This window comes from Aphis gossypii, chromosome 1 (genome assembly GCF_020184175.1).
Source record: "Aphis gossypii isolate Hap1 chromosome 1, ASM2018417v2, whole genome shotgun sequence".
Classification (NCBI taxonomy): Eukaryota; Metazoa; Arthropoda; class Insecta; order Hemiptera; family Aphididae; genus Aphis; species Aphis gossypii.
In genome coordinates, this window is record NC_065530.1 from 22,069,177 (window position 1) to 22,096,508 (window position 27,332).

Genomic DNA, 27,332 nt, shown 5'->3' on the forward strand with positions numbered 1-27,332 from the left:
AAGCTTTATTGAAATTAATCGTAGAATAGCATGTGTTTAACGTGGATAATACAAAATTATTTCACACGCGAGTAGTTGTGTTAACCACACTAGGTAGATTAATAATTAACACTTTTTGTTACTGATTTTTTAATGTAAAAGAAAATTATATAATTTCAATGTAATGAACAATGGTTAATAGGCGTGTTACATTTGTACAATTCGAGTGTTATAATTAAACACGTCATAAAATTTTCCATAAACCTAAATCCCACATGTTTTTCTTAAATTGCTGTAATAGATTCTTTGTCTTACCATGCGATAACCACAGAGAATAAAATAGCTCAGATCCCCCAACGAGATAAGTTAACTAGAAAGGTCGAAAACAAATTACCCTCAAATTAAACTCCGTCCAATAGTTTTCTCCTTTTAACAAATTATCTAATTACTGTCTTTTCAACTGATTAAGATCGATTTTGTTTTACAAAAATGTTTAATTCACATTCTCGTAAGCTATATAATATAATCTTTAATTAAATTACTTTGTTAGCTAAACACATATGAAATTTAAATTAATTTATATTAACAGTAAAAACATATTTATGTTGATCTAAAATTATAGATCAGTTCTATTATACAAGAAAAATTAACAATAAATATAGGTACACCAAAACAGTAGATAGTATAGACATTTTTTTACATCGTTTAAAATTATAGAGTAAATTCTACAAGAAAAAAAACTGATTTTAATTATTAATTTAGATTTTATACGGCTTGTAAATATTTTTTTATATACCTATACAATAAATACAAATTATATCTATAATGTTAATAAAACAAGTTTAAATTAATTAAATGAATTAGCTACATTTCAAAAAAACTAAAAACTAAAGAGAAGGAGTCATCCAGTAACGGGACTTATTGTAATTAAGTGTAACTTTTAAATTGTTATGGGTAATGATAACAATTTTAGGTCAAAAAAGCTTACACGAAATAAAATATATAGATACCTAATATTCAAGTTATCATTGAATATTAATTTTTGAAGTGAACTTATTTATGTAAATATTTGATACTTATGTTATAAGGTGCCTATACTTTATAAATATGTCATGCAGCTTGTCTACATTATTGTCGCCCACCGTAAACAAATACTGACCATCAGGGCCAAAGATCAGTCATTGTTTTGACACAGCAATTATAATATAATATGTTAAGGACTTTTCGATCCTATTTGAGAACCGAAGTGCTTTTGGGTTTATATGGATTGACAGGCTGTTTTATAATTTATGGTTTTCTATTCTTTTATATGATCAGTTATGTCTGCGCTTGATTGCCAGCAGGTCACGGATAAATGTGTCTCAGACTCAGTCTGAAAATGGTGTTAGACACCTCGATTTTTCTCACCTAAGTACTCAGATGTTAGAAGTACATCTAATAGATGAAATCAAGGTTTTCAATCACTAAACAAACGCCTGTGGCTAATCAATAACGTTTCAATGCATTTTTAAGCATCGACACAAGGATCTTATCATTAGTTTAATCATTAAACACACCATTATTTAAATTATCAAACAATATTTGTATACATCAATATGGAATGTATATATTTTATTTCCTTTTTTTTCAATAATAGTTATTTTTTAAGAACATAAAAAACCTATCAATTTAATATCATTATTAAAATCTATAATAATACAATTGTTACGTGATTCGTTAAGTACATACTCAATATTTTTAATCTTATTATTAATTTTTAAAAAGATACTTTAATTACTGTAAATTGAATTATGTATTTTTATATACGTATGTACCTACTTACATTATTGAAATCAAAATAATAAATTTAATAATCATGGTTGATGTAAAAGTATTTTCATAGTAAGCAATTATTAATTGTTTACAAAATAAATTTAATATACATAACTCTTATTTTAGTTTATAATTTTACCTTTTCCGATCATAAACAATATATTTTATAATATAGAAACTACATTTTTATATACTTAGTTTAATAATTCTATGTACATTGTACTTGAATATAAATATATAAAATTATAAATTATATTAATCAAAATGTATTAAATATATTATAGTTGTTCAAATGTTGAAGTGAATTAAAAATAAAAAAACCAATCCGATACCCAAGATCATTTGCTTATATTATGATTTTATCAAAATACAAATAATTAATTTAATACGTTTGTATTGAGTATAAATATTTCATTGGAGCTTATATGAATTACAGAAGAATCGTAGGGGGGCTAATCGACAACATTTCCGGCGCACTAAAAGTTAACCCCCTATGGTTACAATGCCAAAAATGTTGGAAAAAAATAAACCATTCAAAAGTTCCGGTAAAGTGGTGTTTCCAAACAGGACACCTGTAGTGATAAAATCATTGAAAAAATCCCTTAACCCACAATTATTTCGTCATACTTTCACTCAGTTAAACAGCTGAACACAATTTTCATTATTTTAGCACTATTTTCTCTTGTGTACGCATAAATGCTGTACACCTATAGATACACACACACTCCATACACATAACATACATTTAAATTGTCTATTTAAAAAGTATAAAGTAGTTTTACCTACTGTTAAAAATATATCGTATTGCATCATAAAAAATATTTTTAATACAAATTTATTTGATATTATGATAACTACTGTATATAAAGAAAAAACACATAAATCCTGTTCGTTTAAAATTTCCAAGAGCATAAAAATTGAATAATATTATACGATTGAAATCTATGAAAATATTCAATTAATTCGTTTATCAAACGATGTAATACTGATTAGATGAAGTACATTATAAATATATGTATATCTCACCGATTGACGAGATACAATATAATTTACGTTGTGATATTATATCGAGGCGTATTTACACAAATTAGTTTATAATTTTGGGATTAGTGACCTTGAAACCGGTAAAACTCTACATTGTATAAAAATAAAATATGATAAATTAGTTTATTTTTTTTTCAAACGAACTGATTTATCTACGTTGATATTTAAATGTATCGAAACCACTAACTGTAGTATTTTGTAAATTTTTTTTTACTTATACATAAATATATATTTAAATATTATAAACATATTATTCTTTACTATCATAGCAAATTATTTATGTTAAATATACATTTATATTCACCAACATAATAATAATGATAATGATAGCCCCGCTGGAAATGTTCGCTTATAGTGGCAATTTAATAAAAAAAAAATAACTTCTTTGTTTCGATAAATTAATAGGTAATGGAATGTATTTTTTTTTTTAAATTTTTAGACGTACTTGTATTTATAAAATATAATAATATGTTATGATAAATATTATATTAACCATCAAGCAGAGGTTCAACAAAATTTAATTCACAAACTATCTAGGTAAATAGGCGTAAAATATCTACTGTATAATTTATAAAATATATATATATAAGTATTTTTGTTATAATACCCACTAAAGTTAATAAACCATAATAATATTATGCTTTGTAGTTAATAAAAAAATTATACGATTGATAAAGATAATACTTATTGATTATTGTATAGTGTTTCGACATAATATCAAATTATCAGCCTAATATTTCTGTAGTGACTTAATTTTTCCATATTTATTGACATTATTGAGAATGATGTACCTATAGTGCAGTGTCAATGATAGAAAGTGGAGATTTATTAGCCAGTCAAATGGAACCATTATAATAAATAAACACATGTGTAATGTGTATGTGCAGTGCCCGCGTGGATATGAGCCGATAAATGGTAATAAATTCAATTAAATTAAATCCAGTCAAATCTGGAAACAAATTAGCTAATTACATTTAGTTTTCCATTTTTATGCGTGTGTCACTTTTACAATGACCACCAAGCCTAATGCATATGAATATCCGTTTATTTTTGCTGTGATCGATTAACTTTACGATTATTTCTGAAGGGTTCCGTGGTATTCCAGATGCAGATATAAATAGTTATATTATTATCATTATAAACCACTATCATACATCTCGACGATACGTCAGACTTAATATTTTATATTTTAACTTTTTAAAGATCAAACCTAGTCGAAAATAAAATAAAAAGGTACATGAATAAATCTGAAAAGTTTAATAATTGACCAAATTTTAATAAAACAGTGTTTGATAATGGTTTTAATTTACTTAACATTGTTGTATCTACTACAAAGTAAAAAAAAACCCGTGACTGATGCACTTGTATTGCCCACCTATATATTATTTTCACGGTCGAGTAAAAATATATGATAATATCTAAAAAGGAAATGAACCACAGATGTTTCGAACATAATTTATTTATTTTTGGACATTTTTTTCCCTTTCAATCGTTTTTTTTCTTTCTGTATAATTGACAAATCGCAACGGAATACTGCAAAAACACGGATCGAAGGCCTAGTGACACTTCAATGTACGTCGAAGCTCGTTCTCGTTCACGGTTATAACAGTCGGAACCTTTCACCGGCTGTATCCATTAATGGATTCTCCGAGCAAATATGTTCACCGCCCGCACACGATCAATCATAATATAATAATAACATAATACTATATTCTAGTACCTATGGTAATAAATGTGATCGGAATAAAATATATATAGGTAACGAAAAAAATAACAATATTATCAGCAGGTAATACACATGGTTTGTCCAACGGCTGTGCCAGATTTAAAAACCAGATGGCCCCTTCGGGTAATTTGCATGCCATCGTCACAATACAGTAAAATGAGCGTTCGAGGACATCACATTCTTAATCCAATTACGCTGCATACGTACAATGTACCGTATTGTCCGATGAAGATGCATAACAAATGTTTCCAAACACCAGAATTCGTCGATACGGAAGTTAAAAGTGACAGTGCAAACCTCTGGGCAAAAATGTAACCGATCATTTTTTTATAGCCTATTTATTCCTATACCTACCCGTAGTAAAAATAACATCATAACAACACAAATAATAATAAATGGACATGTCATATTGTTTTTATGAACAATCTAATAATAATAATAATAATAATATCTAATAATTTTTACGAAGGACACTATTTACACCGAAAGTACATAATTTTTTTACTCAATAACCGTGATGCGTGTTCTAGAGAAAGACATTATCTATTATGATGTATTCATAAATTAATCATATTATTATATGTATGTACTTAAAGTCAACAACAATTGAAATAGGTTCCAGGAATTTATTCAACATTATAATATATATTACAAAGTACAAGCACTAAAAAGTTGCTTGTCTTTTACTTATTAGTAAGACCAGAGGCGACAAAATATTCTAAAGCATAATTAATATCCTTCACTATACTTCCGTGACGTTAATATAGATGGGAAATGGGCCCAGTTAAGTTAGTTCCAAGAATCTAAACCTCCAAACAATGTCCGTGATCCTTGGCTTTGATGGGTAGGAATATTGTGGCTGAATCTCCCTTAGACTTAATGGCAGAGTTTTCAAGTAGACTATACCAATCCCTTACCCTAAGTACCCTCTTTCATTTATAGAAATGCACATGAACGATCCAATACGAAGGGTATATGCTACATCTAGGCACTTCGATATTAAAGCCCGAAAACTTTAGAAAATCCAGTACTTAGTGCAATTTTGATAATTACTACATGCATAATTTAAGTACCAATATATGGAAATAAAAAAAAAACAATTGAAAAATCTACTAATATATTATAAATTAAAAAATCAAATCTCAAATTAAAAAAATTAGGTAAGTACCTACATAATTTATATCTTTGTTATACAACATGCTCCCGTGTGCAAAATCATGCACATTGTTGGTGCCGGAAACTGACAATGTATAATTATTCAAATTCTTTGTTGATTTTTTTTGTAAAGTACATTATTTCCTCATACACGATTACAGACACTGTTCTCTCAAGCATATCACAAAAACAAATATACGCATATTCTGGACTTATTATTTTACATTCTACATGACATTTAGTAGAAATCATATATTTTAAAACAATTAGCTAATAATAAAAAAAAAAAATAATTTACAACATGAATTTCTCTTTTATATTAATATCAGACTATTTAAATAAATCAGTATACATTTTAGCAAATAAATCTTATAAATGTTTAAAACAAAATGTTTTATGCATTAAACAATTATAAATTATACAAAAAAAAAAATTTCAAATACATACACTTGTCTTTATTCGTCTTGATTAACTTCTACTGGATGATTCTATTAACAGTTAACAATCACCATCTCGAAATGTATTAACGTTTTGAAAAATATATTTTTTACATAATTGAAGTGATTACAAAACAATATTTATGTAAAAAGTTAAATTATTTACTTTTTTATCGTTATTATTTTAAAGTTTTTTTACTTTATTTAATGATGACATGAAATTTTAATTTTACATTTCAAAGCAGATTATTTTTCTGTAGATTTTAAACGAATACTTACTTAGTATATTATGACTACCTAGTTAAAGTTTAGAGAGCGGAGTAGTAAACAAACATTTTTCGGAATAAACTTTTGTAACACAACTCCCATAATCTTAACTTTAAATACTAATAAATTATAAAATATAAGCACATATTTTTAATTACATATGTTAGATCAGAATATTTTTCTGAGAAATTTAATTTATAAAAATAAAATTTCAAACGGGAGTTAACTAGTTATGCCCTATAACTAATTAACCACTTGTTAGTGTTAAATCGTTTTAAATATTATTTAAAATATTTTGCCCTGATACACGAAACTAAAAATATAATGTGTGTGGTTTAAAAAAGTAAATACTTAAATAATTATTAAGTTTATAACGACAAAAGTATTTCCTAAAATCTACATAATATACTCGTATAGCTTTTTCAAAATGTTTTCTAGTGTTATCACTGTTATCAGATAATTTAAAATTGTGTAAATAAAATATTTTCAAAAACTTCAATACTTTTAACAATATATAATATACAAAGTACTGTTAATAGAATCATCCTGTAATCTGTATAGATTTTATGTATTTTTACTTCATCACCTAAAAGTTTTTCTTTACCTTACGTACATATATGTATTGTACACTAAAAACCTATATCTTCTTCTTTCTGCTGTAAAAACAATTATTTTATTTTGTTTTATTATAATATCAACATATTCCAGCCTAATTGCCATAATCTAACTTTTTAAAATTCATTTAAAAATTGATTTTCATTTTTCAGGCAATTTCTCAGTCTCATTGTTAATACTTAATTATATTATTTAATTATTTGTGGTAAAAGTTATTTTAAGTATTTTTAATTAAAGTTTAATTTAGCTTAAAAAACTTAGATTTCATTAGAGTTTCTTGTCACCAAACAATGCAAAACTTTTAACAAAAGTTTCAAAATATGTTATTATTTTAAAGACTTATAAATTTATATAATAACTGTAACTCACAATTTATAACCTAGCCTATAACTTACTTATTTAATTGTTATTACAAATTGATTTAACCATATAAAACTATAAAAATTATCAAAAGTTTATTTGACGCCTGCCATATTCTCACCTTAATAGGTATTTGATTGATATTATACAAATATCTACCACTAAAATATACACTAAACAATAAATGTGTTAACTACTAATAATATCGAAATACTAGGTATATGCTTAAATTATATTAAGATATTACAAATCCTCGAAAAACAGTTCTTTTTATACAGAACTTATCTATATATATGTTATAATATCTAGTACAAAGTATTTATAATATAAATATGACCTTAATCCATAATACTAATTGTATGTTACTGATAATGAATATATTAAGAAAAAAGAGAATGTCATTTACGACATTTGTGTTTTTCTTACACTTCAAAAAATAGTACAACTAATCATATAACCTCCTTAAAATACATACCTATTTCAAAGTATATTTTATTCTATTTTAAATCAAATGTAAAAAAAGTTATTAAATATCAACACAATAAAACAAAATTGTATGTAGGTACCTAATGTTCGTTCAACGTTAATAAACTTAAATAATAATAAATATTAAGCGATTATGTTTTTAATTACCTTCCATTAAGGTAAATTGAATTTAATTTACTGTCAGTTATTATCTTTTCTACATGATTAGTAATTTAATAAATAGGTTATTAATTATACATACATAATATTATTGTAATCACTTAATGATAATAATTATAAAAAAAAAAAAGTTTTATACCACAATATTATTTTCATATTATTGTATTTCATGTTATGTCATATTAAGACTTAGCTATTTTAATATTCGAAACAATTTTATAGTTAACTATAGCCTATAGATAATAATAAAGGATTAATATTCTGAGGTAGGTATGCGAAATTGCGTCGTAATTGAGCCAAAAATATTTAATCCATAAACTAATATATAAGTACGTAAATTACTAACAATATTAACGTACGGTGTAAAATTATTGTCATAAAAGAAAAAGCTTCTATTAATGTTTGGTGTTGTAAAGAAAAACAAACCGGAACAAAGACATATTCAACATTAATATCCCGATTTCGGTTAAATTACATAGAATATAGATGTTATACAAGCACGCAATTAACACAATCATTAACGTCGAGACGGTAATTGATATTTATAAACGGATGATAGAGTTTAACTGGTGGAATATTGAATATACCATCAGTGTATACGTATGCAGACTAATAGAAGTACTAAAATCAAGCAAACCAACATGATCATTCAATCTATCTTCATACAAATTGTAAGTACTTTTAAAACAAATTCGGTACTTTAAAGTAAAAATGTATTTTTTTTTTTTTTTTTTAATAGTATGCTAAATGCTTACAAGTGTACTAATTGTATAGGTAGCCATATCTTTTTAATCACAATTACTAGACTATTATCTATACGCATTGATTATCTTAAACGTGTTATATTTTATAACGATTATTATTATTTTAAAACTAAATAACAATAAATATCTTCTTTTAGTTTTTTTTTCTTTTTAGTTTTTATATATATTAAACAAAATTGCTCACAAAGTTCTAAATAAATGAGTTTTTTATTTACAATAAATGCCAACACTTTTTCTCCTGAAACGGCTGAAACTCAATTATCGACTATTCATTTTGAAGTCCTAATGTTTTTCTCGTGAAGTTTAAATACATAAAATAAGTAATTGTTTTTTTATTTTACTATTCATTACTTTATAAAGCAACATCCTTAAACGACTACCTACCAATCAAAATTAGGTACAATAAAAAAAATGTTTAAAGTATGTATTTATACACCTTATATGGCAATATTTTCTGTATCCAGCATTTAAAAATAAATAGATATAACCAACTAAAGTGTTTGGATATAAGTGTTATAAATTTACGACTGTGTGTAAGACGTATTTTTAATAATGATGAATAAATACGAAATAGATGAACTAATAAAGTTCTAAGTCTCTCTACGTACAAATCAAACAGACATTTATGCATTTTAATATAACACGTACATGTATTGCATTTAATTAAAACTTGAACTAAACAGAAATAAATTCCACCGATATTCAATGATTTTCCAGAGAGTTTTCATTTAATATAGTTTATTCCTCGATCGATTACTAGTTCCTAATCCTAATATAGATAACGTTTATACTCATATCGCATCGGCGGGAAGATATACAGTTTAGTTGTGAGCTTAGCTTCGTCAAAAGTTGTCGAATATATATGAAACTGTCAGAGTAGGTATAGTAAAATCGTTTTTAAGTCTATATTTCCTACTCTTCGCACTCTCTTCTATAGTTTTTCTTACAATATCACCTATGAACTATGACGGTGTTGTATGAGCATATAAAATAATATTACAAAAATAGTTTTAGTATTTGAGTAAGCAAAAACAACGATACCGATTTCACTATTAATTTAACAATGAGGTGAGTTTTAGATTTACAAGCTTTACTAAATTCACACCACACGACGGCCGTCTAGGTACATTCAAATTAATATAAAAATGTATAGCTCGTCGATTTGAACATAGTACTATAATATTGAAAAAGTAATACCTTTCCAATATATAAAAATGTGTGGTTGTATTATATTATATTATACATTTTTTTTATTTCATTTCGAGTACAGACGCTTTGGTGGTCACTATCGACGATCGTCAGCTGTATCCAGGTGGAGGAAACAAATGAGCGGCGGATAACCGTAGACAGTATACCGCTTCCTGACATTCCGATGGCCAGCGAAGAGAGCGTTCACATGCTAACGGCCGTCCAATTCCCACCACCAGCTCTGTTCTTTGCCAATCCCGACAAGAAATGGTCGCTAGGCGATTTCGAAAAAGCTGATCAGGCCACGACATACTCGGTCACTGACGATGTGGTAGAAACGCAAGATCAACCAGATGCATACCTACAACAGGACTTAGCCACGACCCCCGAACCAGAAACGGAAGCAGAAGTTGAGGTGACCACCACAGCGACCGCAGTCGACGGATCGGTAGATGGACTGCAGCAGACGGTCAGTGACGAACACGTGGAAAGTTTGCGGCCAACTGATAACGGACTTACGGAAAGTCATCAGCCGACCGGTGACGAAATCGTGGAAAGCCTAAAGCCGACCGGTGACGGACTCGTAGAAAGTCTGCAGCCCGCCCACGACCGACTAGCGGACAGTCGGCCGATCACCACCGCAGATCGGCTCATCGTCACTCCGAAGCAAAAACAACTACCGGTGCGTGTCGTGAACCAACGGCCTGCAGACCATTGGACGAAAAAGCGATGGACGGCTTCCCGAGACCGATTGCGACGCCCGCCGACATCGGGACACAACCGATTGCCAATCCGGACGATCGTTTTAACCAGCCGACCGCTTCCGGTACCCGGTGCCGATATCCGATTTCCCGATGTCGAGTACGCGGTAGCTCGTCTTGGCGAGCGGAAGAACTTGCACGATTTCCACCAACAATAATAATTAACACACATCATGCAGAGTAATAACTTTAAATTACGAATCCGATTACCACACCATCGTATTTGTACAAAGCGAACCACCGACTTTACCGACAAAAGTTACGAGTTGCTGCAATAATATTGTAGTGTGAATTGGTAATTCAACGTATTACGTATATTGTATTTTAAAATAATAATAATAATAACCACCATGATAGCTATACCGTTACGATGATATGACAATTTATTGTTAATTAATAATTATTATAACATAAAATATATTATACAACATAACCTGCTAAAAATAATTTATTATACAACTGAATTTGTTTTTTCACTGATACTCTGATCTGTGGTTAGATAAATAATTGACATTTTATAATATCCTGATTCCTGAATGTGTCTTAAGGTAAACGAAATTTAAAACATAATAAATCGATTTGTTTCACATAAATCGAAACATTCACAGTATCTATCTGTACGTAATACGTATGTATATTATAATAAATATCATATATAGTTCAGAGATCAATATCCGTTACAATGAATTCTAAAAAGAAATGTTTGATGTTTTAGCATTGACCGTTAACAATCTGTTATAATAACAGTTTGGTTAACATTTGGCACAAATAATTATAATTAATCAATTTAAATAGATTTTTAGATAATACTACGATCGATATTCACTTTTTGAAATGTAGTTATAAAAATCCATTTATAATTTTTATAAAAAAAAATGTAGGTACTGCAATATATTATAATTAATAAGAAATTTAAAAATTATAAGATTATAATATTAATTAATAATTTACTTAAAATCACTATATTACATTGTATTTTTCAGAAAAAATATTATTGTTTCTGTTCAGTAACAAATCCATATTGTTCATTAATAAAATAAGCAAAGCAAAATAACAAAATATCAAAATACCTTATAATATATAAATAATTTTCACAATTGAAATACTAAAATCTTAAATAAAAAAATAAAATATAAATTATAATTTCTTTAAAAGTAAATAGTTTAATGCCTAAAACTCTAACTCTTCATAAGTCTAGATAGAGTCTATAGCGTCTGTATAGATTATCAACTAGCCGGATTAAATTTAATAAGATCCATAATACAGCAATTATAATAATTACTTAAATATTTTATACACTTTTGGCTTTAGGATTATATTAATACTCATTTAGGCTCGAGTCCCATTACTGATTTTTTTATAATTATATTCGTAGCTAATAATTTCAATATAAAATAAAAATTACATTTCATACAAATATATATAAATACCTTTGTAATATATTATTATGTTAGGTACAATATTGTATATTAATAATAATATTATTTTGAACAATATTAGCCTTCAAATATAATACATTCAATATATGTTGCATTTATATATAGAAATTGCCTATTCTGACCCCGTACATTCGATACATTCGAATTTACCAAACCTATACATAATATTTTAATATCGTTATTGGTTTTAATTGATAACATTAATATTATGTACTGTAAATATCATATTAAAAAATAAATATTTTCAAATAAATACATTTTTAGTTTATAAATTATAATCAATTTTACCGATAAAACCATAAGAAGTACCTACGTCTGACTTAATGTTATGCATATAATATTATGCAATGCAATTTATTAATATCAACTAATCTTACTATTTATAATGTTCTCCATCAAAAAATATACAAAATGAATTAATAAAATATTAAATTAAAGATTTTAACTTATAACAATATCACCATATAAAAAAATTATTATTTACAAATGTTTTGTAATCAATATGTTTTAACTAATATTATCGAAACATTACATTTACATTTAAATGTTTAAATGTTTTTTTTTTTTTGATCTTAAATTTTTTTAAATATTCTTAAACGACAAAATTTAAATAGCGGATCATCATAGTATAAATTTTGATTAACAACATTATTATGTGTTCTAATTTAATATATTTTGTTTATGGCTGACTAGACTATTTCTACTAAATACTAAAACAATGAGTCATAAATTATATTTATTAATACAGGTACACAATCATTTGTCAATAATTAGGTTTCTGTTATATAAAAAAAAAACTATAAATCAAACTATATATATAATTATATATAATCCAGTTGGATTTTGAGTGATCGATTGAAATTAAACCTGAAACTCCTTGGCGACGATGATCGGCACTCATTATCACGTACATCATTGCAAAACGGCATAATATGCGAATGATTTATCGAAATTATCACATTCCTCGATATTAATTATTATTATTATTATTATTATTAAATCGTATAACTCGTATTTTCGAATTCACTACTGGCTGGTTCATCAATTATTAGATATCGCGGATGTGGGAATCAGAATAATTTCGAAATGAAAATCTAGCGAGAGAATGGCTTTCATTCCCAGCCCACTCTAAATCGAAAACAGACGTAAACCGTAAAATATCAATTAAGAGACCCTTTAGCTATTATAATACAACCAGCTACTCGGTTGCGTCCGTGTAAAAAAAATCATAATAATAATAAACCCCGTCGTCATAGATGATAAGGGTAGATAACGTCTGTCCCCCATTACGAGTCATTGTCATAATGCTGTCGGAAAAAAATTAACTTTTTCTAAAGCCAGCTATTGCCGAAATTGACGCTAGCAGATCCTGTCAAAAACGTCAACAGTGGGATTTTTTTTTCACTTCAATATTAACGCATAAATGAAAAACACGACCAAGCGATTCAAAAGTGTAAATTTCGCTTTTAATTTAACACGACCCGGTGTTGCAAAACTTTAACCATAAATCTAATTTTCAACGAACGGCATTACACTGCCTAAACGCTAACGACGAACAAAAATCAACTATTGCTATAGAATTTTTATAATAGATTAGTGTATTATAAGTAACAAAACTACGGTGGGGACATAGTCGTTTTAATAATTAGATAAATTTCAATAATTTTAAATTTTAAAAATGTCTTGGTTATAAAATACGTACAGGTTTTTTTTTGATTCTTGATGGTTAAAAGTCATGAATACCTGAAGATTTTTGTTTTTAATTATTTTTCCGGATGAATCGAAAATTATGTTATCGACAGGCATAGTATGTATATTAATTCAATTTCATATTATTTTTCACATTAAAAATGCATCCTCTTAAAAAGTGGGTGTTTTTAATTTAAATATAATATTTTCCCTCATCAAAAACATTAATAACGCCAAGTTTTCTTACATTTTACCTTATGTATGCACCTGTTTATTAATCAAAACTATTTAAAACATTAATTCAGAAAAGATATTAATATAGCATCAACTAATCAGCTTGCTAAAACAAAATCCATTAACGGTAAAATAATTTTTTAACTTTCAACCGGTCAATTAAAATTAAAATATACTTTTTTTGGTTGTAATATTCATAAAAAAAAAAAGTTAAATATTTAGTAATAACTATTGCTGTACAGTAGGAATTAAGCCCCGTAATTCAGTAAGTCACTGTAATAAATGTGTTAAACTTCAATTCAATAATAAATCATTGTATGCGATATTATACAAAAAACAATTCTCAACGAAAACAGTCTATCATTGTTAATTAATTTTACTAAAATTATAAAATTAACTTTATAATATTAAAGTAATTTATTTTTAAATTATTAATACTATGGCTGTATAGACATAAACAGGCTATTTGGCTATTAATTCTCCTAAAAAATAAATATAAAAAATTTCAAATACCTTTAAATAGTCTAAATTTAGTGTAATTTCATGAAGTAAAAAAATTATAACTTTAAATAACAGTGAAAATGTTTAAAGTTTCTATTTTGATTAAAAATAATAAAACGAAAATCATTTGGTAACAAATTTGGTTTTTATGCGTAAACGTCAAATGACGTCAAAATTTGAAATTAAATCACTAATTAAATAGATAATCTATGTAACTACGTTATTTTATTTTTTTAAATTTCATTAATACAAACTTATGAATACCTTGTTAATGCATACCTTAGGTATGAATATATAAAATTGTTTATGCATTTTATACTATAAAATAATTTACAAATGTTACAAATGAATTTTGTAAAATTGTAGGTATGCTTTAAACGCCTTAAAAAATTATTATAACTATGTTTTTCGATATTTTTTAATTGGTATATGCTCAACTTATAAGGAACCTTATACAAAATGGTCAAGCTTGTTTAGCAATCAAAAAATATATCATACATAATAAAATAAATAAAAAATTTTAAATATCTATAAATAGCACAAAATCAGCCAAATATTTTGAAAATTAATTCGTATTAAGTAATTTCAAATAATAATATTCAATTAAAATGCCAAGTCTTTACATTCATTTCAGTTACAAAAAAATAATAATATCGATTATGCTTAAAATTCCGTTTTCTAAATTTGTTTTGTTTTTGACCTCCTTAATGCCCCAACTAAATATAATTTTCTACTAGAAACCAACTTAAAAGTTTAAAATCAAAATGTTTTTACTGCTCCAAAATGTAAAGTGTTACACAATATACATATGGCATGATTATAAAATCATTATATTAATCGTTCCACACATTATCTAACATGGAACGAATAATTAATTTTTCAATCAACTGTAAGTATTTATAAGTTATCTATAAGAAATCTTACGTATAGTACTATAGTCGTATAGATAAGTACCTACGCCTTCTTACACAAGTATTTAGTTTTTATATTATTTTTTTAAATAGTATTTAAAAAAACGTATATGTTAATCTTTATAGATTATATCATCTAGTTTAATATCATGAATAGTAATAATGAATATTACAGATTTACCACCAGGTACTGAAGTACGACGATAATTTAATATAACAATAATTTATATTTAAATAAAATAATTTCATTAAAATCGAAAATAATAATTGTTTCTAAATCGACAATATTTTAATCAACACATGTTTTAACGCATGTGAATAATAATTAATTGCATTCAGGAAAATTTAATCGTTTCAATATTTTATTTGTCTTATTCTCAAATAATTATTATAATATTATTTCAGCTAGTTGTCCATCCTTGTAATTCTAGCGCTATCTATCGGTTTATAATACACACTAAGCCCGTTAGACAGCTTAATAATCAATATTCAATACACATGATTTTATCTTGGCATTCCTATAAATTATAATTTATAAACAAACTGAAACATATAATTACCATTTTATTTACGTGGTTAAAAGTAATCTGGGTATACGAATTAAATTTTTATGCATTATAACGAACTAATTATTTTCATTTTTGCGTTTTTGTTTTTTCGAGAGCTTAAACTGCTTTTTTCAGTAATAAATGCAAGTATGTATAAGTACACTGCCGGTATTATTCTAACAAGCAAGGTTATTTGTATTACTTATAAATCAATTTAAATTTAAATTTAAAAAAAAAAATGTTTTAATTTAAATATTCGTTATAAAATTAAATATTGTGAAATTTAGCAAATATAATTGAATGCTAACAAATTTATTGACTTGCTCAATATTAATGTCATAGTTTCATTTACTGACTATGTTCGTTAGATATTATTATTCAACTACTCTCTCATTAGTCATTAATAATTAAAGAACTATTTGTTGTGAAAAAACGTTAATGTTTTAATAATATTGAAGAAATGGAGTGCGCTATGCATAGTAGCAACTAGGTATAGTATACCTACAACACTAGTGACGAGTATCAACTATTTATTATTATTAAATAAACTCTAAGATACGTCGTAAGTATGTATTATTATATTATTAAAATATTAATTGAAAATGTTCAACAAGAGAGCTTTCCTGATAACTGTACATAATTGGATTGTGTAATTCATCAATAGAAAGTATTACGAGCATTCACTGAGTGAAACATAAATTAATTAATATGCTATAAATTTACTAACGCCACAAAAACCATAAAAAAATTTAATTTACCTCTTAATAGTAATGAAAAGAAAATGTCGTATCCAACTTCGACCCACACAGTAACACTAGAGATTAACTGTGAATTGTGATAAATGCAATAATTGGTAATTTAAGTAAGTGGGTGGGATATCTTGAGCTTATTAAACTGTTAAAAATTAGACTTTAAAGTTTAAACTACCATGTCTCAAGAAAAACTTGAAATTGTACTTATAATTAGTTGTAAAAAGGGAGTTAGAAACTCTGATGGGGTGGATGATAGGTTTACAACTATATAGAAATTTGTCATAGATATTTCAAATGACATCAGCGCCACTGGTCCCAGATTGGGTATTTCTTTAGGAAATCAGTATCGTATAAAGTTGTTACCTAATTTACAAACGTACTCGATTTACCTTGCATCATTATAAATAAATAATACAAAATATATATTATAAAATTTATAAATAGGTTTATAATTCAATGTTATAAATACATAAAAAAAAAATGTATATTTATGTATACATAAAATATGTCATAGTGACATTTAATTAACTTAAATAAATAACAGATCGCTAAATAATAGGCATTTTAAATACTGGATATTACTCTAGATGATCAATGTATATTGAATTGCGTTCTCACTCAGTAAGGCGTTCGTGTAATAACATGACAATGAAGATAATAATATAAATAAAATACATTATGATTCATTTATTTTTTCTTTTAATTAACGAGTTATGCAATTATTATTATGATTGTAATTTATTTTGCATATCACGTACTTTATTTAAATGGTTAATAAAAATATTTTATCGTATTACGATATACTATTAATTATATACTAACAACGATTACTATCATAAATATCGACACGTCGTGGTCGTATGAAGTTCCTTGTTTCATTTTCATTAACTAGTTATTTTAGCCCTTGTACCACACCACTGTTATTTAAATATTTGAAAAATATAACTTATCGTTTCTTGGACCAATACAAAATCAAAAAAGTAGCATAAATGAACCTAAATATTTTTATTATTTAATTTGTTAAAATGAAAAAAAATTCGTTATAAATATTTTTAAACGTTTACATAACATATAGCAAACATACTAAATTACAACAATCAAAATTACTGAACTAACAAATTCATTATAATATCAATTATATTTAAGATATTTATTTTATTTATTAATTCCTATATTACTTAAGGTTTCAGACCACCTAACCTAATCTGAAATTAAAAAAAAATATTTTATTTTTAATTTAAAGGCTCAAGAAAATAATTGTTTTTATACTCCAATAAATAATAATTTATATTCAGGTTTGAATATTATAATTTTATTATAGAGTGTTTTTATTTACACATTTCGTTATTCTATAGAAATATATTTTATAGTAAGTTATTTTAACAATATTATTTAGGAACACAGTGTAGAATTGTGAATAGCAAAGGTAAAATACCTGTTTAATTACAGTTAGATCTTAAAACTTTACAGATTTCACAAAAAAGTAATTAGGTAACTCGCACTGATAAATTGTAATACTTCAAAAGTAAAAATAAAATAAAATAATCTATAGCTTCAAAATGAATAGATATTAAAGATAAATAGTATAGAATAATAAGAAAACATCAATATTTTCGTTGACAACTTTACACTCATTGTTTAGTATACAAACTTATTACACATGTAGACATTTTAATGACTACAATTCAACATTTGTTACAACACATGTGATTTTATTTTTTATTATCATTATGTCGACAATATAATATAAAAGATTATAACTTATAACCACTACTAGTTAAAATTTGTCCAGGTGTATATAAATACTGAATAAATGTGCTGTTATAAACTTAAAACACGTCAGTTGTTTTAAACAATTTACCTAAATTAAAAAAATTATTATTTTAAATTGATTTGTTGATAAGACGATTTATTAACATCATCAAAATACATTTTGAAAGAAGACTTGTGTCTTTTGCGTTACATTTTTCTTTTAATTAATATTGTTTTACACATACATATTTAAAATTAAGTTAGAATAATACTTTTCTATTTAATACGTATGTCATGTATATTTCATAAAACGAAAAACAATTTAAAAAAGTTTTTGCTAAGAATATTACGCAATCATCCAAAATATTGATACATTGCAAGTTTACATATATATCTAATACGTTTTAACAAACACTAATGCAAAATAAACAAATCAAAATGTTTTTTATTAGTTAATTCTATCTTTTCATTTTTTAAATTATCGATTAATAACAGAACTAGCAGGTAGCATCACTAAATATGTTTTCATGACATTTAATCACTGTCTACCTGTCATAATTGTATTGTATTCACTGTTAATATACGACCGGCGGTCATTAATTGTAAACATAATGTATATTACCACTTTTAAAGTCTATTTTTTATATCATTTGATTTATTTCATTTTTAAATTGCGTTTATTATTACTGAACATAAATTAAAATTTACTGATTTATTTTATACATTGTTTTTAATAGTTTGCTCATAATTTTCAAACAAAGGAAACTGAAACTTTCAAGTTTAACATTTTTGATATGAAGATTATTTTTTTATTTTAAACATTAATTATTACTTATACCAGAAGAAAAATATTAAAATATCTAAGATTAAAAACAAATATTATTGTATTAAAAATGTTACCGAGGTTAATTTGATGTAAAAATATGAGTGTAAAATGTAAATAAAAATCATTTGTTTCAGACTACTTAAATAGGTATCATAATAACTCTAATTATCTGCGGTAGTATCACTAGTAGTTAATTTCAAACATTTCTGTCACAATAATACATAGTTTGCTAATTCAAAAATACTGTTAAATTTAATACTATACTAGGTCAAATTATCATCACGTTTGCCTATAAGAAACTCGTTAAATTGTAAGTTGTAATCATAAAACTCTTTTGGAAACTATTGGAAAAAAACAACACTCAATAGGTGCCTATAGTTATCAATATCATTACAATTTACCACCATAAACTAAATTCTTGTGAATAATCTTAAATAAATTTAAAGACCCAATTACCCATGTGAAAATAAAATAAATAATCAAATTTTTCTGACACAATATCCATAAAAATATTTTTAATTTGTATAAATTCAGTGGTTTCTTGAAATGATTACGTAAGTATCATAGAGAATCTCTAAAATAAATAACAGATTTAGAAACCTATATGTCTTATCTAACAAAGATATAGGTGTTTCACATTACAAACGATTAAAAATATATTAAACACCAAAATCATTAAGATTAAAAATAAGTATACACTACATACCTACGTCATATTTTGTATTCTTATCAATAATCTTATGAAAAAATATTATATTAGTGTAAACCTACAGCTTTCGTGTTAATAAAAAGTAAATTTTTGTAGTTTAATCTTAAAAATGTACATCGCCAACCCAAAGTTATAATTCATATATTTTAAGCAAAGCTACATTATTATTATTATTATCATAATTACCTCAAAGGCTCCAAAGATTAGTTATATCAAAGAAAAAGTACCTACTACCCGTATGTAATTATGAATTTCGAACGAGTATTACGTTTCTCGATGATCATCCATTTAAATTTAATATAAGTTTTAGAATGTTATATTTAGACACCAGTGCTGTGTAATTTAATTAATTCAATATAATATGTAATAATTACAATTTTTATTCAATTTTTTGATTTGTGTTAAATAATAAAATATCATCAATATCAATAATGATCAATTTAAATTGGCAACAACAATTTATTGGCTTACTGATTTAAAATTTTTAAATTTAGCTTAAAAACTCGAGTATATTTATTTTCAAAGTAATGCAGATTACTGGCATTAAAGATACGTTTGTATTCCTGATTTTGATGACGACATAAAATTTCTTCACAGGAATAATCATTAAGTACAACAATAAGCAAATAAATACGTCTTTAAGTGAATATATCATATTGATAGGTACTAAAATAACAACACCAATTAAAATAATAACATGTCCTTCTAAAAGCTCTTAAAACTAAAAATATGACTTTCACAAGAGTTTAACACATCATAAAAAATCTGAACTTCGTATATTTTTAAGACTGACAATTCAATATTTGTTTATAAGTAATTTATACAAATACATTATAAATACAACCAACTACTTTTATCACTTTTATGAGTTACAATATTACTACACTAAACATAATTTTTACTAACAACCGAAACGTGAAGATTTCTAAATACTTTTTAATTTAATTTCCCCAATTACACACACTCGGATCTCGAACGGCCCACGCACAGTCGTGCAGTCATCTACTCACGTGGGTACCTCTAACGTAGGTATCGTTACTGCTGCGATTTCACGCTAATTAATTATTATAAAAATAATAGAAAACATATAAAACATAAAACACAAAATTCGTGAAAACCACGTGCTCAACATGCTTATAAACGGCATATATGGGATCATTGCAAGTAAAATCGTGACTTCTCAGTCAAGGACGTCCGGGTCGCGGAGCCGAAACCAAAAATAAATAAATAATATGCACTATATTATACAATAAACATTGCTTAATGCGATATCAAAGGAACCACGTAATTTGGTCATATTAACCAAGAGGTTGTACAAAAAGATACACAAAAATGTATGTATATATTATCGAAATCGCAAGAACCCGTGCAGAAAGCACTAAAGCCTCTATAATTCTACTTAATCCTCTATATATTTACAATATAATATTATTTACTCGATAATTTCTGTGACGCATTATATAATATTTATACCTATATACATTAAACAACTCACGAGACATATATATTTAATTATATACTATTAACAAGACGAGGTATATAATATACTAAACTACCCACACGTTTAAGAAAAATGGTAAAAAGTAGTATGTTAATATGTTATACCCTTACATTTCTTATTAATATTTAGATTTTAGGTATTTATATAGGTATTTATTAACGAAATACGTCACACACCGTGGGCTGAGCAGCCATATAGGCAATCCTTTATTTAGCGAAAATCTTCATCGAATTCAATGCGATATGTTCTATATCATGTTATACACATATTATCCTACTACCAGGCGACTAAAAATGTGATTCCATCTGCGACGGCTTTAATACAAATATTACACGCCGGATAAATCATCAAAATTCCGTACGTGATGGTACACGCACGCACACATATAATTTATATTTACCATATATAGGTATATATTTTGTTTTCGTAGTAATTACCAACATCAACCATATCGTACAACGATAGTGTAGGTGATCACTTCCTGTTTGGATTACGTCCAATTCCACGTGCGATTTATACACTATTGTCCGGCGATTTACATAACAAAATAATATATAAATGTAATACTGTGTTAGTGCGGTTCAATATAATTTTCAATTAAAACTTTACTACGTCGAGAGGCGTATATAAGGATAGGTAGCCATCAGGTAGGTATAAAAGGAACGAAACGTGTATAATATAATTTTCATATCATACCGATTAAGGTCGTATAAATGTGTGGTTATAAATGCACAATTGTGCTATAGAATGTACACCTATAATATAGTATTATACGTTTTTAGTTGGCTTTTACAACTATTATATTATACCCGTGTACTCGTAAATTATACGTATCATAATAAATAAAAAAAAATCAAACCAAATGAAAACGTTAAATTAATATTGCGGTTTTATTTTAATAGATCTTCTGCGGTGACCTTTGTCGCCATTAAGAGATCAATGTCAAGGACAGGAATAATCCAAACGATACCATGTTCGTTGGTTCCGCTCGAAGTGTCTCATCATCGGGTTAAGTTGCACTGCCGTGTTCATGGCCAGTATCCAAAATTAACGGTCGCGTCAATTTATAGACGTAACCTTAAGGGTGTCAAGATTTATGATAACCAATAATCACGAAACAATATATAGCTTCAATTCCAATATTTTACCTAGAAAATAGCTATTAATAAATAGTATAAAAAACGTATATTTTTCAAAACTTCTTTAAAATTCTTTAAAAATTATAAAATATATAATTAACGCTTATTAACAAATATTGTTAATAATCAAATATATAATTACCATTTTTTATGTATAAATAAATATATAATTTAATACCTTATCGAAAAATCCAATTATATTTTATGTAAAATGTGTTTTCTAATTATTAAATGTTAATTTATTATATTTTTCATAAGCAGGAAATATAACTAAGTATTTCTTATATTTAAGTATAAAATATTTAAATTTAATAAATAAAAAATGGTATTTTTAATCGTTAACTAACGTATATTCTCAACAATAGTTATTACGAGTATAATGCATTTGTTGCAGTAGGAAGCTATAATATATAAAGTAATATGTAGCTTAAGAAAAATAAATTTATCTCATATAAATCTAGTAAAAGAAAACAAAAATTCCTTTCAAGACAATCATGGAATATAAGTATGATTATAATATAACGTATGTATAAATTATTGTAGTGAATATACTGTACAATGTGCATAAATTAATGTTTTCAAAAAACACAGATTTACTTTATTTTTATTTTTTTATTGTTTTTGGTAAATAAATGGACATATCAATTACATTTACATATAATGCATAAATGGCCATAGCTGATATGAGTAATAACTATTATTTACGGAACACTAAGGTCACAGAACGAATTTAAAGGTCCCGAAAAGTTACCCAATGTAGGCCAATTCAAAAAGAAAAAAATCGTTTTTGTATACACTTGTTTATATACAACTAAGCTATAGATTTTCGTTAAATTGGTATTGGCTACCTTAGATTAAAATAATACATTTATTAACAATGAGTAATGACAAGGTTACATGTAGGCCGATTGAAAACAACAGACTTGATATTTATGCTTAAAAACAATAGAAATCAAACGCATAGTCATTCAATATATTTAAATTGATATTTAATTCGAATAATTCGAATTTTAAAACTCATTGTAACTCGACATAGGTAACATTAATAATATACGTTAATATGGTTTAGGATTTGATTATCTGAGTGACTGAAAATCGACAAGATGTCAGTAATATACGTAAGTGTATCTTTAATGTAGATGCCTGTGAAACAATCTAATGACTGCACCGCTACAACGGTTGGTCGCGAATTCTGCACGATCCGATCCTCAATCGAGAGTCGGTTCGAGTATCATATTATATTATAGATTATATCCAACAGATTAATAGTGCTGAAAATTATCTCTAGGGTAGTTTATCGATGGTCTACGGCCTCTGCCTGCCTACACTCAAAATTTAAATACAATTATTCATTATTTCTGGAAGCGCGCCTTAATTATTAATTAATACCGTTTGAAAATAATATGAACAACTAATACGCAACCGGTTTGCCCCCGTGCCAGAAGAATACCATGTTCATATAGTGCCTACAATCTTATTGTACTACGGCGTTTACAACGTACACCCATAGGAACTTTAATCAATCATAACCGTGAAGGAGGAGACAAGTTATTATTTATTGGTAGGTATATTATTATGCACCATAATGTAATCGAATCGTGTACCACACGTGGGTACATTGGATCCCTATAAGCAGTCATCAATACACGGATTTCCGGGAAATAACTCTTATACTTCTTAGAATACAGATGCCCATTAAGTTAAAGTGAAATTTATTTTGAAAAGTACGCGCAACAATGCGCATATAATACTCAAACTTCACCATACATCAAGTGTTTGGTAGCGAAAAAGACGCGACTTGCCATATGATTTAAGGTGTTTAATACGTTTATCCTTGTCGTTCTGTACGTGCATAAGACGTGCACTAACGAGTCAGAATTACACTATAAATAATAATAGATTGTTGTCTAGAAAATACAATATATCATAACTGTACAACACAAGTCTATTAGATGTATTATAGAATCTCAATAAACCGTAAGTTAAATAATATTAGCTGGCGTAACTATACTAATATTTCACTCGAATATATTATTTTCTTGGTAGCATATAAGAATTAAGTATGCTGTGCGATTAGAATAAATAAATAGATGATGCATAGTTTTATAGTATATTATTATATACGTATGTTGGAAATATTTACTTTCTAATAAATTCATCACTTTAAAAGCACGCGAATTGAGTAGTTGGGACAATGCCTAAATGAATTGGATCTAAATGAAAATATTTTACTTATGATATATTTTTTTTCAAAAACACTTCTTAGATAATATCATAAGAACCTTTCACAATAGTTTTACGTGACACATCATCAATTGAATGTCGACAGTTTAAATTGTATTTACTGCGATTATTTATTGTAGTTATTTTTCTAATCCTAGACAAACAGTATATGTGTTATGTATGTATTATGTATTTGCTATGTATATTACTTTATAGATACATACGAGTTGAATTTATTTAGATTTTCACTTTTTTATAACGTTGCATTTTTATAGCATATAGCATATTATATCATTTAAGTTCTTTAAAATGATTAATCCGGAAAATTACCTACATAGGAATTAAAATCTATAACTATAATACATATAATGGCAAGAATGCAAAAAAAAATATTTACTCTTAAAATATTTAAATACCTACCTAAATATATATAACATAGTTTTTACATACTAGACATAAAAATAAATACTAAAATCGACGTTAAAACCAGAATTTATTATGGCACTAACTTAGGCACTTTTTAAATAATATTTAAAAACAAGACAATACGTATTGTAACTAACACAATATATAATAATAAAAACCTAAAATAATTATTATAGATAAACATATTATGAAAATAAAACAATATGTCTTTTCTTTATTTTAAGATAAGTTCAAAACTTGAATACTTAACTTTAAAGAGTGTTTATATTGTTCTGAAATGGAACTGTAAAAACTAAAAACATTATGTCTACTGTTACGGTATTTAATAATTTTTATCAACAATGAAGTCGGCATTATCTTGTGTTATTGAATTCATAGTCTATAATATATTATTAGTTATTACACATGGAATTACAAGATCCATAAGTGCAGACTACTTTTAAAGAATAAATACGAGTAAATAAATGATTGTACTAAATATCCTAATAATAATTGGCTAGTGCAAACTTCAATTTTCGTCCACCCTTATACTAGAAATTAGAATAGTGACTAGTGTAGCTTGACTTTTTTTAATACCGATTTGCTTATAAATTTAAATCTGTAGACTGTAGTAATTTTTAAGATTTTAAATGTAAATAAAAATAAATTTGTTATAAATAGAAACAATAGTTACATAATATAAATAGTAATAAAAAATCATTACAATGTAATAAACTTGGTTTGATAACCAAACAGATAGACAGAAACATAATTTAAAAATTATCAACACTTAAACTTAAAAAAAATAATTAAAGAAAAATTCACCAATTTGCAATGGCATTAAATTCATCGAGTACCATGTTAATGTCTACGCTCTATACTGTTTTATTGTAATTTATTTTTCAATGAATGGTTATTCGTAATTTTTTTCGCAAAAAATATTGATGACGGCGGCGGGAAGGGGGCTCACACAGTGTTAAATTACCACAAATTTCCACTGATGTGGAACATTCAAGATAAACAATTATAAAAAAGTTTTAATACCCCCCTTCAAAAAAAAATTTATTATCGAGTTCCGTGCAAACTCTGATGATAATAATATTATTGTAAAGGCGTCTTACCGGATTGTCGACGATTCTGCCTGACGAACCCTGGCTGCACGCTGCGGTCTTCGCCCAAGAGAAACGAGTTGGGCTCCTGTTCTTCAACCCATTTATCCGTGTTGTTAGCCATGACGAGGGGGCCGATCGATTACGCACGACGATACTGCACGATCTTCGATTCCATCTAGTAACTAGTATAAGACTGACTAATACCAACAAATAGATAAAAAAAAAAATGAGTAACGATAATAATATAAACAGTTTATTATGAAAAATATAATTGCGATGGATGATAATAATATTATGAAATACGTTTAGCAAAAGACTTAAGTAATATTAATTTTAGTTCCGGGGTAACTTATAAGACGACCGTGTACCTATACGTATTGCACCAGCGACGAAACCGCACGATCGGATCGTAGGGAATTAGTATTACGATTATCTCGACACCGTCGGCGGTAAACTGCTGCAGATACCGACCGGAATACAGTCGCGGATGATATACAATCGATAATAATAATAATAATTGTGGGTGGAAAAAACTCGCGCACGATTGCGATATTAGAATTATTTATGTACGATTATCGTTGCTGTCATGATAATAATAATATTGTTTAAATACAAATTACAATATATTTATTATATCGCAAAACCGACGTCGGTCGCGATCGTCAGCAGTTGCGATGACGCCGAGGGTATAGGAGTGACGGTCGACTGTACACATACACACGTCCGTACTTACACCTATGCGCCATGCGTACATAATCATTCACACGTATGGTAAACATAATAAGTATTGTATAGGTTACTAGGTATACCGTGTCCGTGTGTGTGCGGGCATTACCTA

At 26.5% G+C, this 27,332-nt stretch overlaps 2 protein-coding genes across 5 annotated transcripts in view; both read right to left on the reverse strand.

Annotated features, from left to right (window-relative positions):
- LOC114127215 (uncharacterized) overlaps positions 1 to 27,332 on the reverse strand; it is a 106,779-nt gene that overhangs the window by 59,376 nt on the left and 20,071 nt on the right. The gene's annotated exons all lie outside the window — the stretch shown is intronic.
- Positions 1 to 27,332, reverse strand: part of LOC114127218 (organic cation transporter protein-like) — a 53,505-nt gene that overhangs the window by 21,603 nt on the left and 4,570 nt on the right. For 2 of the 3 annotated variants that reach the window (XM_027991400.2, XM_027991399.2), the window contains exon 2: positions 26,504 to 26,691. In XM_027991400.2, coding sequence (XP_027847201.2) covers positions 26,504 to 26,615 — 112 coding nt within the window. In that variant the 5' untranslated portion in view covers positions 26,616 to 26,691. Of the gene's footprint in view, positions 1 to 26,503; positions 26,692 to 26,862; positions 27,135 to 27,332 lie in introns of those variants that run through there. The other variant, XM_027991401.2, reaches the window with a different exon arrangement.